This window comes from Tachysurus vachellii, chromosome 25 (genome assembly GCF_030014155.1).
Source record: "Tachysurus vachellii isolate PV-2020 chromosome 25, HZAU_Pvac_v1, whole genome shotgun sequence".
NCBI classification, from domain to species: domain Eukaryota; kingdom Metazoa; phylum Chordata; class Actinopteri; order Siluriformes; family Bagridae; genus Tachysurus; species Tachysurus vachellii.
Window position 1 is genome coordinate 15,386,578 of NC_083484.1, and position 17,500 is coordinate 15,404,077.

Genomic DNA, 17,500 nt, shown 5'->3' on the forward strand with positions numbered 1-17,500 from the left:
AGTCTAATGAGCTGAAAAAAGTCTCTGGTGTGTTTTTTCCCTTTTTTGTGTGTACATGTGTGTGTCTGTGTGTGTCTGTGTGTGTATATGTGTGTGTGCGTGTGTGTCTGTGTGTGTGTTTAAAAAGTGGTTGTTTGTGTGTGTGTGTCTGTGTGTGAGTATATATGTGTGTCTGTGTGTGTGTGTCTGTGTGTGTTTGTGTGTGTATGTGCGTGTTTTTCTCTGTGTGTGTTTATGTGCATGTGTGTATGTGTGTGTCGTGTCTGTGTGTGAGTATATGTGTGTGTGTGGTTGAGTGTGTGTGTGTGTGTGTGTATGTGTGTGTGTGTGCATGTGTGTCTGTGTGTGTGTTTAAAAAGTGGTTGTTTGTGTGTGTATGTGTGTGTCATGTGTCTGTGTATGAGTACTGTATATGTGTTTTTGTCTGTGTGTGTGTCTGTGTGTGTTTGTGTGTGTCTGTGTCATGTGTCTGTGTGTGAGTATGTGTATGTGTGTGTGTGGTTGAGTGTGTGTGTGTGTGTCTGTGTGTGATTAAAAAGTGGTTGTTTGTGTGTGTGTATGTGTGTGTGTCATGTGTCTGTGTGTGAGTACTGTATATGTGTGTATGTCTGTGTGTGTGTCTGTGTGTGTTTGTTTGTGTATGTGCGTGTCTTTCTCTGTGTGTGTTTATGTGCATGTGTGTGTGTGTATGTGTGTGTGTGTCATGTGTCTGTGTGTGAGTATGTGTGTGTGTGTCTGTGTGTGTGTGTGTGTGTGTGTGTGTGTGTGTGTGAGTATATGTGTGTATGTGTGTGTGTGTGTGTGTGTGTGTGTGTGTGTGTGTGTGTGTGTGTGTGTGTGTGTGAGTATATGTGTGTGTGTGTGTGTGTATATGTGTGTGTGTGTGTGTGTGTGTGTGTGTGTCCGAGGAGAATGCCCCAGATTTCTAACAGACTGATAAATGAAGTCTAGCGAACACACAGAGGTAAAAACCACAATTGTGGTCACGTCAGTCTTTTTTTAACAGATCTGGGGGTAAATGTGCTACAGGGTCTGTAAACTGTGGCAGCAAAAAATCTAACAGTTCAACATTATTTCATTTTTAAGCATCATCTGAAACTCGGATTAAGACGTGGAGTCTGTTTGGAGTTTGTTAAATGAACTCCAACAGAGATGTCAGTAGTTAATATGTGGAGAAAGTTATTAGTTATGACTTTAGTGGCAGCTTCTTACGCTTCATTTACATAATGCTAATGAGCTGTTTGTTTTTCATCTCAGGCACTTTCTGTAAATAGAAATCTGAATAAATCTGGGATAGAAAATGAGGACTGATGGAAGAAAGAATAGCATTGTTTATCTATCTATCTATCTATCTATCTATCTATCTATCTATCTAGATCTATCTATCTATCTATCTATCTATCTATCTATCTATCTATCTATCTATCTAGATCTATCTATCTATCTATCTATCTAGATCTATCTATCTATCTATCTATCTATCTATCTATCTATCTATCTATCTATCTATCTAGATCTATCTATCTATCTATCTATCTATCTATCTATCTATCTATCTATCTATCTATCTAGATCTATCTATCTATCTATCTATCTATCTATCTATCTATCTAGATCTATCTATCTATCTATCTATCTATCTATCTATCTATCTATCTATCTATCTATCTATCTAGATCTATCTATCTATCTTGATCTATCTATCTATCTATCTATCTATCTATCTATCTATCTATCTGTCTATCTATCTATTTATCTATCTAGATCTATCTATCTATCTATTTATCTATCTAGATCTATCTATCTATATAGATCTATCTAGATCTATCTATCTATCTATCTATCTATCTATCTATCTATCTATCTATCTAGATCTAACTAGATCTATCTATCTATCTATCTATCTATCTATCTATCTATCTATCTATCTATCTATCTTTTTGTTGTTGGATTTAAAGACCATACCAAAGTCATGTTTTTTTCTGAATATCCATTAAAATTCACTCGTTCATTTCTATCCTCTATATTTGAAATGTGCATTTCTATTTCTTCATGAAGAGACACCGAATTATCCAGAGTATAAGGACGAGTCTGTGGTGCGTTCATGCTCTGGTCCTGCAGCGCTTACAAATTAATTACAGGCTAAATCCCAGTCGTGGTTGTGAAGCGTGCGAGCCTCACGGCCTCAGAGCCTGAACGTGTGATTAAGAACGACTGCATGTGGGTCGTGTAAGAGGACGGAGACTTATTTCCGGTCACCGCGTCCCGATTACTGCTCTTCAGAGACGACCGGCGGCTGTCATTTATGCCATTTAGCGTTAGCATGATAATTGGTAGCCTGCCGTTTATCACAGTGTCTTTTAAATTTCTGAAAGGTTCTTCTCACAATTTTGCAGATTTCTTTGCACCTGCACTGCTGATGATGCGCCTGATTCTGTAAAGCTCACAAAATAAATCTGGGACTTTTTATAACGGGGTCCAGAGCTGCTGTTTTTAATGGAAACAATTTCTCAAGAAAGCAGCAGAGTGAGTTTAGGTGTGTAAAGACGTCCTCTGAGTGGGTGGAGTCACAGCATAGAGGAAATCGTTGGGTTCGAGCAGACAGGAAGGCTATAGAGAATAAAATAATCAGTAATCTTACAATACGACAAACGTCAGACTTTGATGGTAAGAATGAAGCTTTATTTAACTTTTAAATTTCAAAATTTTATACAAATTGTATTATTATCCTTCAATAGAATATGCAATTTTTTCTACTCTACTAAATTTATATTAAATTATTATTATTATTATTATTATTATTATTATTATTATTATTATTATTATTGTTATTATGATTAGTATTATTATTTTATTAGAGAATTATTAATTATTAAATTATTAATGATTTTTATTCATTATATATATATATATATATATATATTTGTATAAAATTATACATTTGTATCTAATATTGCTGAATTCACTCTTAACACCAATTACATTTTTTTTACTGGTAAAATCATAGCTGCTTATTGCTTGTCATGTACGCGGGGGTAAAAACGGACCCAAACGCAGGACAGCTAAACAAAAACAGGATTTATTAACTAAAAAAAAGAAACACGAAACAGTACAAAGACAAAACCAGACATAAAGACAACAGGATTCCGCGCCGCACAAGGCAACGTGGCTCAATTAAATAGTACAAATAATTAACAGACATGAGGGACAGGTGTGCAGAGGCGGGGAGGAAAGGACAAGGGTGGGGCAGACACGTGAACACGTGAACACCGAACATAAACAAAAAGGCACATGGCCAAAGTCCGGGCAGAGTCCTGACATGGCTATTAATTTAGTTGTTTTGTTATGGCCAGTGGGCGTGGCAGTTGTTAGTTGTGTTGTTATGGCCAGTGGGCGTGGCAGTTGTTAGTTGTGTTGTTATGGCCAGTGGGCGTGGCAGTTGTTAGTTGTGTTGTTATGGCCAGTGGGCGTGGCATTCAAATGACATCACAAAGTTTTATATGAATTGTAATTAAGTGGAATCTTGTCTGAATATCAGCGGTGTTAGGAAATGTTAACAGTAAATACGTCTGATCTTTAGCATGTGACTTAACACTGAAAACTACTGTAACACAGGGTCTGTAGTGATCATAGCAGCTTACGACACACTCTATTTACATTTACATTTACATTTACAGCATTTGGCAGACGCCCTTATCCAGAGCGACGTACATAAGTGATGTACGTCTATAAAGTGTTTAGTTAGTTACTTTATGATGTACTCTATAAAGTGTTTATAACACGACCTTTCCGTCTATCGATCGTTGACATTTCTAAATGATGTATTTTGAAGGAATGATTATTTCTGGTTGTGGACTTGACTTCTGCTGTATTTTTTTAATAGTTCTATTCCCTGTTTTTGCTAAAACTGCTAGAATTTCCTCCTTTGCTCAGAGGCCCAGCAGGTAGCCCAAATGCCTGGCACAGAAATCCTTGGAGATTGGCAGCCGCAGTCTACTCAGGCAGGCGATCCATCCGAGACTAAATCCCTAACAAGCAAATTCCCGACCTTACGGAATCTCACCAGCACCACAGAGCTCTCAAGATGTAACCATCTGGATCGCTGACTGTTTAACGAGAAAGACATCCAAAAAATATACCATGATTTTTTTCCACAATAGATTAATAAACATTTCAACTAAAGTTTGTTTAAATCATCCAATACTCATTCACATCCAGAAGTATTGGCACCCTCCATAACTTTTTTAAAAAAACTGGCTTTCTGCAATCCAAAAGTTATTCATTAATGAAGAATTTCTCACCTCCCTTCCCACTGTAATATCCCATGATGCTGTTGAGGACAGAGATATTTTAGTAATTAAAGTAATTAAAGTTTGCCGCCAATATGTTAATTTTTTTTTAAATGATAAAAAAGAATTTAGAAATAATTTAAATAAATGATTGGGCTTTTTTTATAAATAATATTCAAGTACCAATTATTTTGTGACATAAATAAATAAATAAATAAATAAATAAATAAATAAATAATAATTGAAAGTAAAACTTCACAATTAGTAAGTGATTAACATAAAAGATATATTTTATTTTTAGATATTTTTTCATATTATTTTTTAGAGCCAATTATTTTAGTATTCATTCTTTTTATCACCAGATTTATCAGATGTGTGAACAATATATAAACATATTTTCTCCCAAAATCCCTCTTGGGCATCCTCCAGGTGTGTGTGCAGGTGTGTGTACCGGTCAAAACTGAGCTAAATATTCTCTATATAATATAAATATGACTTTAAAGAGAGACGAGTACATGAAGGTTCTTTCTGGAACAAGATGTTATATAAAATAGGTCACTTCGAACCGTGTCATGGAGTGGAGACGTCTTTATGATGAATGGGCGGCATAATGTGTGTGTGTGTGTGTGTGTAGGTGATACAGCCGGTGAGTGCGGTGACCCAGGAACACCGGCTCATGCCACACGGGAAGAAGGAACCTTTCATCAGCGTGTTAAAGTTCGCTTCACCTGCGCCACGGGCCACACGCTATACGGCTCAGCCGAGCGCATCTGCTTTCCCAACGGCACCTGGTCAGGAAAACAGCCCACCTGCAAACGTAAGACCTTCTCCACTCTGTCTGTGTGTGTGTAGGTGTGTGTGTGTGTGTGTGTGTGTGTGTGTGTGTGTGTGTGTGGGTGGGTGGGTGGGTGTGTGTAAACTTCTACCATACCAACAATCCCCACTCCTGTGAATTCATTATTTTTCCATAATGAACCACATACCTTTTTTCCCCCTACGTTCTACCCCAATGATTTTTTCCCCCACCGCTCTGAGAAGGAAAACATTGTGTTTTGTTTTTCTAGTAATGAATCCTGTTCATTTTCATTTTAATTATCCTAAATTACTTTTTTTTTGCTATAAAAATATTAGAAAATATTAAATCCCTGAACCGCAGCTCCAACCTGGAGGCCGTTGTTAATTATAAAGGGTTTGATAGCATAGTTTGTAGTTTATTTTACATTAATGCTAAATATCTCTGCTAAAGTACCAGGTATCAGATATTGAGTCAGAAATCGTATCAACAAAATATGATGAAAACTCGTAACAATTTTCTTTGAATTTTTGGTTTGTTTGGTAGATACAATGAACTGAAACAGCTTTTATTTTATTCATCTAATGTTCACTGGCCTCCTGGGGGTCCAGGTTTGTTCCCCTGGCCTGGCTCTGACCCAGCCACTAAAGAGTTAACTCTCATGTCAGTAATGCTTCCCAAACCCAGATAAAAAGGCAGGGTTCGTCAGGAAGAGCATCCAGTGTAAAATCTGGGCCAAAATCAAATATGGGTACCAGATGATCTATTGCGGCGACCCTGAACAGAAAGAACCTGAAAGAACAACAACCCAGTGTTTCACCAGCTCTAAACATACTTTAACTCACAGTCACATATTTTCTACAAAAATTCGTAAGGGCTTAAACAGAGGTGAGAGCTCGACTGTTCAAGTATAAAAAAAAAAGGAAATAAAAAATTATATACATTACTTATATTACATTCTACAGCAGGTCACAGTTTCTTGTTTGTGATAAGAAAGGACGGGGGAAATGGTTAGAGAGTGGCCTAATGGTTAGAGAGTTTGACTCCTAACCCTAAGGTTGTGGGTTCGAGTCTCGGGCTGGCAATACCACGACTGAGGTGCCCTTGAGCAAGGCACCGAACCCCCCCAACTGCTCCCTGGGCGCCGCAGCATAAATGGCTGCCCACTGCTCCGGGTGTGTGTTCACGGTGTGTATGTGTTCACTGCTGTGTGTGTGTGTGTGTGTGTGTGTGTGTGTGCACTTTGGATGGGTTAAACGCAGAGAACAAATTCTGAGTACGGGTCACCGTACTTAGCCGTATGTCACGTCACTTACATGTCACGTCACTTACATAAGACTGTTGAAGTACTTTGTTTAAAGGCAAAGAAATAAATTAAATCTAAAATCTTGAATAGGATTCTGCTGCAAATTTGCTATAGTCCTGTGACCATGTGATCATAAGTATAGGCTGCGTTTACTTAGTTAGTTTTTAATATAATTGGAAAGTGTGTGTGTGGGTGTGTGAGTGTGTGTGTTGTTATTCATTTTAAATTCTTGTGGCATCAGATATCAGTGAGATTTTACTCAGATGGTAACATAGCCATGCTGCTTGTATTCTTGGCGGCAGGCTAACTAAGAGAATCGCTAATTACAGCTAATTTACTGACCATTTGAGCTGCTTCGGTGGCCAATTTAGAGAGCGATCTGATGGGAATGTGCAAGCAAACAAACACAAGCTCACCATTTGCACCATTCATGCCTAATTATCATGCCCGTGTTCCTACACAGTGCCAACACACTGGAGGATCTGAGGTATTGCGCCATGATGTTTATGGTCACCGTTTTCACACACGTTAATATCCAGGAAGTGGGAATCAAGTTGAATTGATTTAAATGAGTTGTTGTGGATATTTAGATATAAATTTAGCAGAAATCTTTATTGGATATCCAGAGCCACAAGAAAAGTGCCGGTGGTATAGATGCTAGGTCTGGCACAAATAGGCTAGAACCCTGTTAGAAAGGGGTTGGTGTGGGAGGTGGTACAGCAGAGAGAATAACCCTAGTACTTGTTTTATTTTAAAGGTATCTCTGGCATTGAAACATGCTGGAAGGTCTGGGCTTTGATCACAGCGGCTCACGTGTCCTGAGAGTCATGTCAGCTGGACTTCTTTGTTGTTAGATTGAAACGTTTCACTACTCATCCAAGCAGCTTCTTCAGTTTAAAATGCATGGAGAAGTCCATACATTTACAGCAATTGAGGGTTAAGGGCCTTGCTCAGGGGCCCAGCAGTGGCAGCTTGGTGTACGTAGGAATCAAACTTACAACCTTCCGATTGGTAGCCCAACACCTTATGCACTAGGCTACCACATCCCCAACCTCAGAGGTTGGGGTTGCAGAGGTGGTGGGGGGTGGGGGGATAGTCGGGGAGGGTCTTCAAGGGGTGGTATCTAATGTACACCTTCCAAAAAAAAATTACACCTTCCATTTCTTTGTCTGAGGCTTTGAACCTGAGCAAGTTACAATTGAGACAGGATCCAGGTAAGGCGTTGAGGGATAACAGTCTTCCTCAAGGACCTAACAGAGTCACTTGGTGGTCCTTTATGATCAGTACAGAGAGATTCATAAACCGAAGCGTATAATGATCGGTGGGTGTGGCCAAGGGAAGTAAGAACAGGAACAATTAATAGGAGAGCCGAGGAAAGTCCCATTAAATTTCCCAACTTGCTCCCTTGCCCCATTTTAGTACTGTATTTAACACATCCTTGTAGTCTTGTCCTCATTATCTGTCCTTTAGGGAACCCCAGACATCATCTTAAGTGGTTCGTCATTAACATTTCAGCTCAAGCGAAGTTTGCTTCATGACCCCTCAGAGGGCCAAAGGATTGAGTCAACACAGGAGATTAACTAACTTGCCTGAAAAAAAAATTGCGAATCGAAGCAGGATGAAAAAAGCAGGAATAAGTGTTTATTACGACACACCAGAGCAAAGAACTGTTTTAAAGTCATAATCTCAACATAAAATCTGTTCAAACACCGACTTCATCAAGCATGTTATCAAGTACAAGTGCACTCCTATTTTAAAGAGAATTGCTTTCCTGAACTTCCCTTATTCAGCAAGTGGCTATTGCGCAAGTTGGTAAAGGCAAGTTATTAAGGGAATCTTTAATAAAATCATATTCTGCTGAAACGGTGACTAAATCTAAAGTACAACATGCATCGTGTTGTTGTCTGGGTGTCTGAGGGTTTTTAAGACTCAAGTACATCGTTTGGATGGAATATTTTATTCTGTAATGCTGGAGTATGCTGGAGATTCTGTACTCTACTCAGAGCTTCAGACATTTGACTGACAAGTAAAGCAACCAATTACAGTTTAGGGCTGTGAAAATATAAAGTTCTTAAGAAAACAGCCATCGATCACGTATTTAAGAAACTCCTGCAGATGAACTCATCATCACGATTGTAAACATGACGTCTTTATTCTTCCATGAGGGAAGTAAAGCGTCATTTGTTTCCCGGAAATAATGTAAATTCCAACCAATCAGGTGACGACTTCCAAACTTATCTGCTTCCAAAGCAGCTTTACAGAACATTCATTCATTCATCTTCTACCGCTTATCCGAACTACCTCTGGTCACGGGGAGCCTGTGCCTATCTCAGGCGTCATCGGGCATCAAGGCAGGATACACCCTGGACGGAGTGCCAACCCATCACAGGGCACACACACACTCTCATTCACTCACGCACTCACACACTACGGACAATTTTCCAGAGATGCCAATCAACCTACCATGCATGTCTTTGGACCGGGGGAGGAAACCGGAGTACCCGGAGGAAACCCCCGAGGCACGGGGAGAACATGCAAACTCCACACACAAGGCGGAGGTGGAAATCGAACCCCCAACCCTGGAGGTGTGAGGCGAACGTGCTAACCACTAAGCCACCGTGCCACCGCTTTACAGAACATAAGAAATATAATACAAAAAGTTTGAGATTAATATTAGACTTCTATTTAAACGTGTTTGTATTCATCACTAATGAACAAGCCTGAGGTGACTGAGGTGACTGAGGTGAGGAAAAACTCCCATAGATGGAAGAGGAAGAAACCTTGAGAGGAACCAGACTCAAAAGTGAACCTCATCCTCATTTGGGTGACACCGGAGGGTGTGATTATAAACTGTTATAAACACCAGAGAGTGTTATTATGAATAATGTCCTTTCTACAGTCAGATACAGTCTGATAATTGTGTATCGATGAGGAGGTTGTTGTCCTCAGAGACCACATCTAGTTGGTAACTTCTCACTAAAGGTGAAGCGGAACACAACCGGAGCTGGAACATCTCTAGATGCCTCAGGATCCTCACAGGGTCGATGCCTCTTGATGTCCTGAAGTGTTTCCTGCTTTGTGTAACACATCCATCAGACATTCACGCAGAGCTTCATGGGCGAGACGTCCGAGGCTGAGACTACTCTGTTCTTCCAGATACGAGTATAAAAGATCAGGACACCGTGTCGTGGAAAGGGTTTGGCATTCAATCTGATTTTCTACGACTGCATCATAAAGCTAGTGGATTTTATTTCTTTGCCTTTGCTGTAAAAAAAAAAGGGTCGGTGAAGTCTTTTTCTGGCTCTGACACAGATTTACACATTGTTAATGCTCTGACTCCCCTGAGGGTTATGAACTCTCTGGAGCCTAAAGGTTTTTGCTGCACGACTTTGATCTAGCAGCATGTCTCGCATTAAATCCCATCATACCCTGGGAGATTTCCTGACACATTTAAACCCCTCAATTTAACACTGACGCTCTGTCACTATTTAGCAGTAAATCTCTCAGGCTAATAAAATCTTTTGCTTTTATACCCACACTGTTGCATTTTCTTTCTTTCTTTCTTTCTTTCTGTCTTTCTTTCTTTCTTTCTTTCGGTCGTTCGTTCGTTCGTATCTCGAAAACCGTTATTTTTGTGTGTATTTATGTGTTGATTCGTTGCGACTCTTCTTGAGGAGAAATATGCCGTGAAGCTCTCCCACGGAGTGAGGAAGAGGTGGACAGTTGAAGTGTCCAATGGAGTTATGCGATTTGCGCTCAAGCTATTTTCAAGACTTTAGATTGGTTAATAACTTGTAAAAATAACAGACCCACGTGGGGACTGACCAATAGCATCGATATGTGAAAAAATATGAAATTGACCAAATTTGGACATACGAGGTTTCCGCCCGACAGCCACGATATATATGTATATATGTATATATGTATATATATATTTTTTTTCTCTATCCATTTGTTTCTCTCTCTCTCTCTCTCTCTCTCTCTCTCTCTCTCTCTCACACACACACACACACACACAAACACACACACAACATAATGCAGTGAAACGCATTTCATGACTGTCCTTAACATAAAAATAGAACTTACAAAAAAACAGAATTTATCTCTTTCTCCATATATATTTCTCTTTCTCTCTTTCTCCCCCTCTTTCTAGCGATTCAGTGTGGAAACCCGGGCAGCCCTGCGAACGGTCGTGTCTCCCGTGTGAACTCAACTTCTTTCTCTCATTCCGTTGTTTATTCTTGCTCTGATGGATATCGTCTCTCCGGCACACCCTCAAGAGTCTGTCTGGCCAACGCCACCTGGTCCGGCTCCGAACCCAACTGCACATGTACGTGTGTGTGTGTGTGTTTGAGAGAGAGAGAGAGAGAGAGAGAGAGAGAGAGAGAGAGAGAGAGAGAGAGAGAGAGAGAGAGAGAGAGAGAGTGATATCGAACCTTTCATCCGTGTTAGTTCTCAATATATTGTCATGATAAACAACTTTGCAGTAATAAAATACCACCCAGTGTATAATGTTTCAGTTTTATGTGCTGGTTATTGGCAGTATAAACAGTATTTGTAGAATAATATAGTATATAAAAGATTTTTTTTCAGCTTGGAGGCTGTGATGATGGTCAATGTGTATCATCATAGTAGGAGGGGAAATAAGAAAAGGTTGTATTTTTTGTTTAATCGTTGCAAAAATCAGGTCAGAAATGATCTCAGAATGCAGTTAACCAAGCTCCAGTCAAATACAGTTTAAAACTAGAATTGTAAAGTTCGTCGCGACAAACTTTGATGTTGGCTTTGACGATGCAAGTATTCGCAAAGGCCGGTGCTTTTTGGAGGCGAGTGGACATAAGGGTCAGTGTTACTTTTGGAAGCTAGTAAACAGAAAGCTGGGGTGCAAAAACATTTGGAGGTAAGTGAAGACGAGCATGTGACGTCATTACAGGAAGTTCCCCTCATTGTTCTGAGTGTTTTGATATGTCACATGTCCATGTTGTGCTAATTTTTTTTGTTTTCACGTGACATCAAGTGACGTCATCAGAATCCCCGTGAGGAAGTTCTGAGTGTTTTGATATGTCACATGTCCATGTTGTAAAAAGTTTTTTGATTTTGCATATATTGGGGGCGGGGCTGCGGCACAACCGAAAGGCCAGTCGGTACACCGATTTAAACCTTTGTTCAGAGTATCACCCTAAAGGAGCTGTACACGAGGTGGTGTACATAGTTCGAAAGCTTGCCGAGTTATAAACCTCCAAAGTTTATAATGGGAGTCTATGGGAAAAAAGGGCAATTTGAGACCCGGTACTGGAAGTACCGGAACTCGGATCGCTTAGAAAAGTAATAGCAACAAACTTCAGACCAGCATTTGGTGCATGTGGCTCGAAAGCTCTAGGAGGAGTTACTCTTGATAAATGTTTGTCTAAGCTTAAATAGGAAAACAGAATGTTGGCTTCTACAAAGCGACATAATAATCAGTATTGTTTTGTTTATCTTTTTTTTTTTTTAACAGAATAGAAATGTTAAAGGGTTAAACAGCTTGTTTGAGGATAAATTAGCGACTCTTTGTAGAACTTTGGTAATCGTGTGCCGCTTATTTAGCATGAGCCATCTTTAATAAAATGTGATTTATTGCCCGCTTTGCCCTGCATAATAGCTGGATGGCCTGACGTGCACGCTCAATCTTTGACCGACGCATAATGTGAGATTGATGTTGGCGTAGAGACAAAATAATGAAGAGCACGGCCACGGTGAATTTCAATAGGCCACTACACTGGCATTAGCACACCTCCCATGATGCAATGCGCTTTGTTAGTAGATGAAGTGGAGAGATTAACCTGGGACGTGAGCCTGGAACGATTAAGTGCACGCCCTTGTTCGTTAATGGACGCGGTTTGGCTACACGAGCGCTCCATTACGGAGTCGTAGAAAGAGACGCGGCACCCCCTTGTGCCCTGGAGGTCAGTGGCATGAATTACTTATTAAGATGAAATGGAGGGAATAAAGCAACATGAAACAAATAAGGCGTGAAAGAGGTGCAGAGGTGGAGATCAGAAGGTTTAAAGGAATTGCAGAAAGTGGAAAGCAGACAGTTTTGTAGGTATCAATGTAGGTAACGTTTGACTATCGGGGTTCCAAAGCACTTCCACCCAAACGTAGCTGTATTTTCCGGTATTAATTATCGATCAGCATGCGACCATTTAGCTCTGTGTACACAAACGGAGCTGCTTGTGAACTCAGGCTGTGAGTGGGTTCAGTGAACAGATGGGTTCGTTAATGGCATGCTAATGAAAGTTTCATCTTACAAATATGTGAATAATGTGATGAGTCCGTGCACAGGATAGGATTAATAAACGAGCAAGGAGAATACAGTCAGGTCATTAGAGGGAGGGGAAGAGAAGTGACAGATAGACAGAAGAGAGAGAGAAAGAGAGAGAGAGAGAGAGAGAGAGAGAGAGAGAAGAGAGAACCTTATCAAATATGTCCCTGTAGTTGAATTCTCGTGAACTTATCTGACCTTCATTAGCACACGAAGCCAGTGACATTGACGGCAGGGTGAAAAGAATAAAATGAGGTTTTTTTAAGATGATAAACACAAAGGCGACGTGATGTGGAACGGAAATACGAAAAGATACAAGTGGGAATTATATTTTTACCGATTTCTTAATTCACTTTGTGATCTTTGGACTATTATACAGTAGTACTCCGAGTATCCGTATTTGTGTCTGTATTCGGGTTTGAATCTAAATATGTAGGGTTTTTTTATTGGGTCCTAAAAACAACACAACAAAAAATAAAGTGACTGTTCTACAGAATTTGTAGAAGATTTCTGTTAATAATGACATAATGACAGCTGGTTGGGCTTCTTATTAATTAGTGTTACTGCTCAACAGTGATAAGCTGCGGCGATCCAGGCATCCCGGCCAACGGGCTGCGCTTTAGCGATGCCTTCACCGTTGGCCAGAATGTCACCTACGCATGCCAACCAGGGTTCCTGATGGACAACTCCAGCATCAGCATCCGAACTTGCACCCACAATGGAACTTGGAGCGGCACCTTGCCAACCTGCCAAGGTAGGAGCATTAAACTACTGCATGAAATTTATTTAGGGGTCCAATTGTTTTGTAGCACTTTGAAATGAAACCTCAGGAAAAAAGAAGGAAGTCTTCAGAGGTTTGTCACGGTTAAAAAAGTTCTGCTCTACATCCCAGCATTCCACCATGATCTCTATTATGTGTGTAATTCATTCATTCATTCATCTTCTACCGCTTATCCGAACTACCTCGGGTCACGGGGAGCCTGTGCCTATCTCAGGCGTCATCGGGCATCAAGGCAGGATACACCCTGGACGGAGTGCCAACCCATCGCAGGGCACACACACACTCTCATTCACTCACGCAATCACACACTACGGACAATTTTCCAGAGATGCCAATCAACCTACCATGCATGTCTTTGGACCGGGGGAGGAAACCGGAGTACCTGGAGGAAACCCCCGAGGCACGGGGATAACATGCAAACTCCACACACACAAGGTGGAGGCGGGAATCGAACCCCCAACCCTGGAGGTGTGAGGCGAACGTGCTAACCACTAAGCCACCGTGCCCCCCTTGTGTGTAATTCTAAACAGTTAAAAAGTAGTGTGTGTGTTTGTATGTACGTCTATGTCGCTGCGGTATAAGAGTAATAAAACCTACTCAGCACATGCTGATATAGAAACGTATTTATCTTAGATGCATTAAGTCAAGGTGAACGGACCCCTGTTGGAATCTGAGATGAAGGCTTCAACGTGATGTTTGATCCTGCGAGAAGCAGTGAAACGTCATCTTCACTCAACACTGCCAGAGTCTACTGTTTACTGTTGCTGTGCCTGTGGTGATCTGGGTTTATCTTGTGCCATCATGTTACGCTTCTGCTCGATGCCTGCTCAGAATTGTGATTGTGAGGGATTTCAGGAACGCTGCGCGGCACGAAACCTGGACTCTCGCCACACTGTAGAGCTGCCAAGACAGCTGGGATTGAAAAGCAGGTCATTGTTTCAGAGGAGTGTGGCTCTGAAAATCATCAAACAGCAATACTTATTCCCTGCTTCTATTCAGACAGAAGGAAGCTTCATGAATTACTAAGAGAAGCTCCACTCTCTGTCTTCTGCATAAACCCAATGACCTCCGATTTCCTTTGGCCTTCAGCGACTACGCCTAGCCAAACACATCATCACCCGGAATCGTACGATCTCGTTCACCTTAAGATCGACGTTCGTTTCCGTGACGTGTCGAAGAATTTCTTCTTATCTCCTCAGAAGGTCTTCTGACATCCGCATGGAAATCATTTTCCAGAGGTTTCTTCCAGCGATATCGCGTTCTTGCTTCGTTGGCTTTGTGTTATGGTTGCCATGACGACAGCACCACGTGCTTTTGTTTCGTTTCCGTTATCAGCTCCTGTTCCAAATTCATTCCTCGCTTTATGTTCACCTGCTTCTCATTTCCCAACGTCGGTGTAACTCTGCGTACTCTTCTGCATTTCATTCATCTTTAATTCTCTCCGTTATGCACCAGAGGTTTATTATGGTCTGTTTTCTTTATCCTGGGATGTTTGTCCTGTAAAATTTAACTCCTTGGCCCAGCATGTTGTATTCTGAAGAATCGTTTTCTGCGTCATATAGAGAAAATATGTGTTATAAATGACCAGTCTGACTAAACAGGAAACATAAATAATGCAATTTTATTCCCCATCACATTTCCTCCATCTCTTATTTACTCCTCCATCTGTGCACACACACACCTGCCAACAGAAGCAGCCCCAAGCACAGGGACATGTTTTTTGACTTTATGAACATAAATATTGTTTGGATATAAATCCGAGAACTGAAGCAATGAAGAACATCATCCACTTGCGATACACGCATATGTCATGAATGTTCCTACAGAATCTATCCATCTGTACATCCATCTATTCCCTAATCTGAGTAGAAAGAAAAGCTTTGTCTTTTGGTTAGTGTAAGCCACCTATTAATCCACCCATCCATCCATTCATCCAATTATCCATCCCCTAATTCCATCCATCTATTCATCCATCTGTTCATTCCTCTCTTCATGCATTCACCATTTTGGTATCCACGTGGCCATTTTGGTATCTGTCTATCCGTGCAAACAAATTCATGATTCAACATCCATCCATCCATCCATCCATCCAGTAATTCATCCTTTGACACATCAAACGATCCACACATATATCCATTTAAATATCTGTTCAGCCATCCATCCATCCGCCCATCTATGTACTGTATGCATCCATCCATCCATCCATCCATCCATCCATCCATCTATCCTTCAATCCATCCATCCATTCATACATCCATTCATTAATCTATACATACATACAGAAATACATACATACATACAAGAAATCAAACTATCAATCCATCCATCCATCCATCCATCCATCTATTCACTGCTAAAAGGGAAGGTGGGCTTTCGTTTTTTGTTGTTTTTCTGGTGTAACCCACATATCCATCCATCCACACATATATCCTTTAAATATCTGTTCAGCCATCCATCCATCCACCCATCTATCTATGCATCCATCCATCCATCCATATATCCTTCAATCCATCCATCCATCCATACCTCCATTCATCAATCCATACATACATAAATGCATACATACATACAAGAAATCAAACTATCAATCCATCCATCCATCCATCCATCCATCCATCCATCCATCTCTTCACTGCTAAAAGGGAAGGTGGGCTTTTGTTTTTTGTTGTTTTTCTGGTGTAACCCACATATCCATCCATCTATTCCTTCATCCATCCACCCATTCATCCATCCATCAATCCATACTTCCATCCCTTTATCCATCCATCCATCCCTTCATTCATCCATCTATCTATCCATCCATCCACTCACATTTGAAAATGTTGAAGCTTTTGGGTTTTTTTTTCACAAGCTAATAGCGATTTAAACTGCTATGAAAATACACTGAGAACGTTTCAGACGAATATTTGAGATTTTAAGGACGAGTCCGTGGAATTTACGGGAACTTCCATGTGTGAATTCCTGTGGGTTTGTTAATGCCATCGTATTTTGCTTTAGCTCGCTCACTTTAACACACCTGCGGACAAACCCTTGCTTCTCCCGAACAATAAGTCAGCGTCATATCCTTTAGGCTCACGAACATCCATAAAATGCAACGAAGGATTTAATTAGAGTATTCAGTGTGTCCAATTTCTCCAACATGAGGCCTGAAGGTACTGTACATGAACCCTCAGTTTTCATTCCTCGATCTGCAAAGTGGTCATTTGAGAGGTGTGATACTGAAATAAACAGAATTGCTTTGTTACGCATGACTCAACTCTCTCTGTCCTGTTCCCGCCAGAAATACTCAGAGGTCTGTAATGACTAATAAATTTCCCAGTTAAGAAAAGGGCAAGAATTCCCTGGGAGTGAAACTGACAGCAGACTCGGCAGCGGCGAGACCTCTGTTTGCCGCTAGTAAGATTGCATCGTCTTATTAATATGAGAATAAAGCCACGTCGTGAATAAACGAGGCTGCATATTTGTTCACAGGAGTATTTGTTTAGCCATTTATCAGCATTGGTAATCATATTAGCAGCGAAAATGACTTTGGGGCAAGCACAAAGACCACGGATTCCTTTCACAATGGCAGATTGTACTGTTTTGTTTCAGATTGAGGTTCAAACTGAAAAGTCACACAAAAGGCAGTTCAGAGATAATTATAACTTCTTGTAATGCTTGTAATTTAGTAACAAAGCCTTCGAAGCATTTTTATAGCAATCTAAGAATACCTCACAAACCTTAAAAACTGTCAGTATGACAAAAGTAATGACACCCCAGCTAGAAATCTATTCAAATTAGCACAAAACTTCACTGTAATTACTGTATGTCACGCTTATGTCAGGTCTTTTCCATCCGTATGTTTGAAATCCATCAATAATCTGTGAACTAACACAAAGTGTGTGTTGACCTGCACGAATTTATATTTTATATAAAGGAACGTTCATGGACCTAGTATATGACAGGAAGATGCCTGTTGCTGCTATTTTCCTCAGGGAATATTTTAATGCAAGAGATATTAAAGGAAGGGGTGCCAATAATTTTAAAA

At 40.4% G+C, this 17,500-nt stretch overlaps 1 protein-coding gene across 1 annotated transcript in view; it reads left to right on the forward strand.

Annotated features, from left to right (window-relative positions):
* csmd3a (CUB and Sushi multiple domains 3a) overlaps positions 1–17,500 on the forward strand; it is a 235,509-nt gene that overhangs the window by 191,600 nt on the left and 26,409 nt on the right. The window contains exons 57-59 of the mRNA XM_060861354.1: positions 4,924–5,106; positions 10,542–10,718; positions 13,267–13,446. Coding sequence (XP_060717337.1) covers positions 4,924–5,106; positions 10,542–10,718; positions 13,267–13,446 — 540 coding nt within the window. The remainder of the gene's footprint in view (positions 1–4,923; positions 5,107–10,541; positions 10,719–13,266; positions 13,447–17,500) is intronic.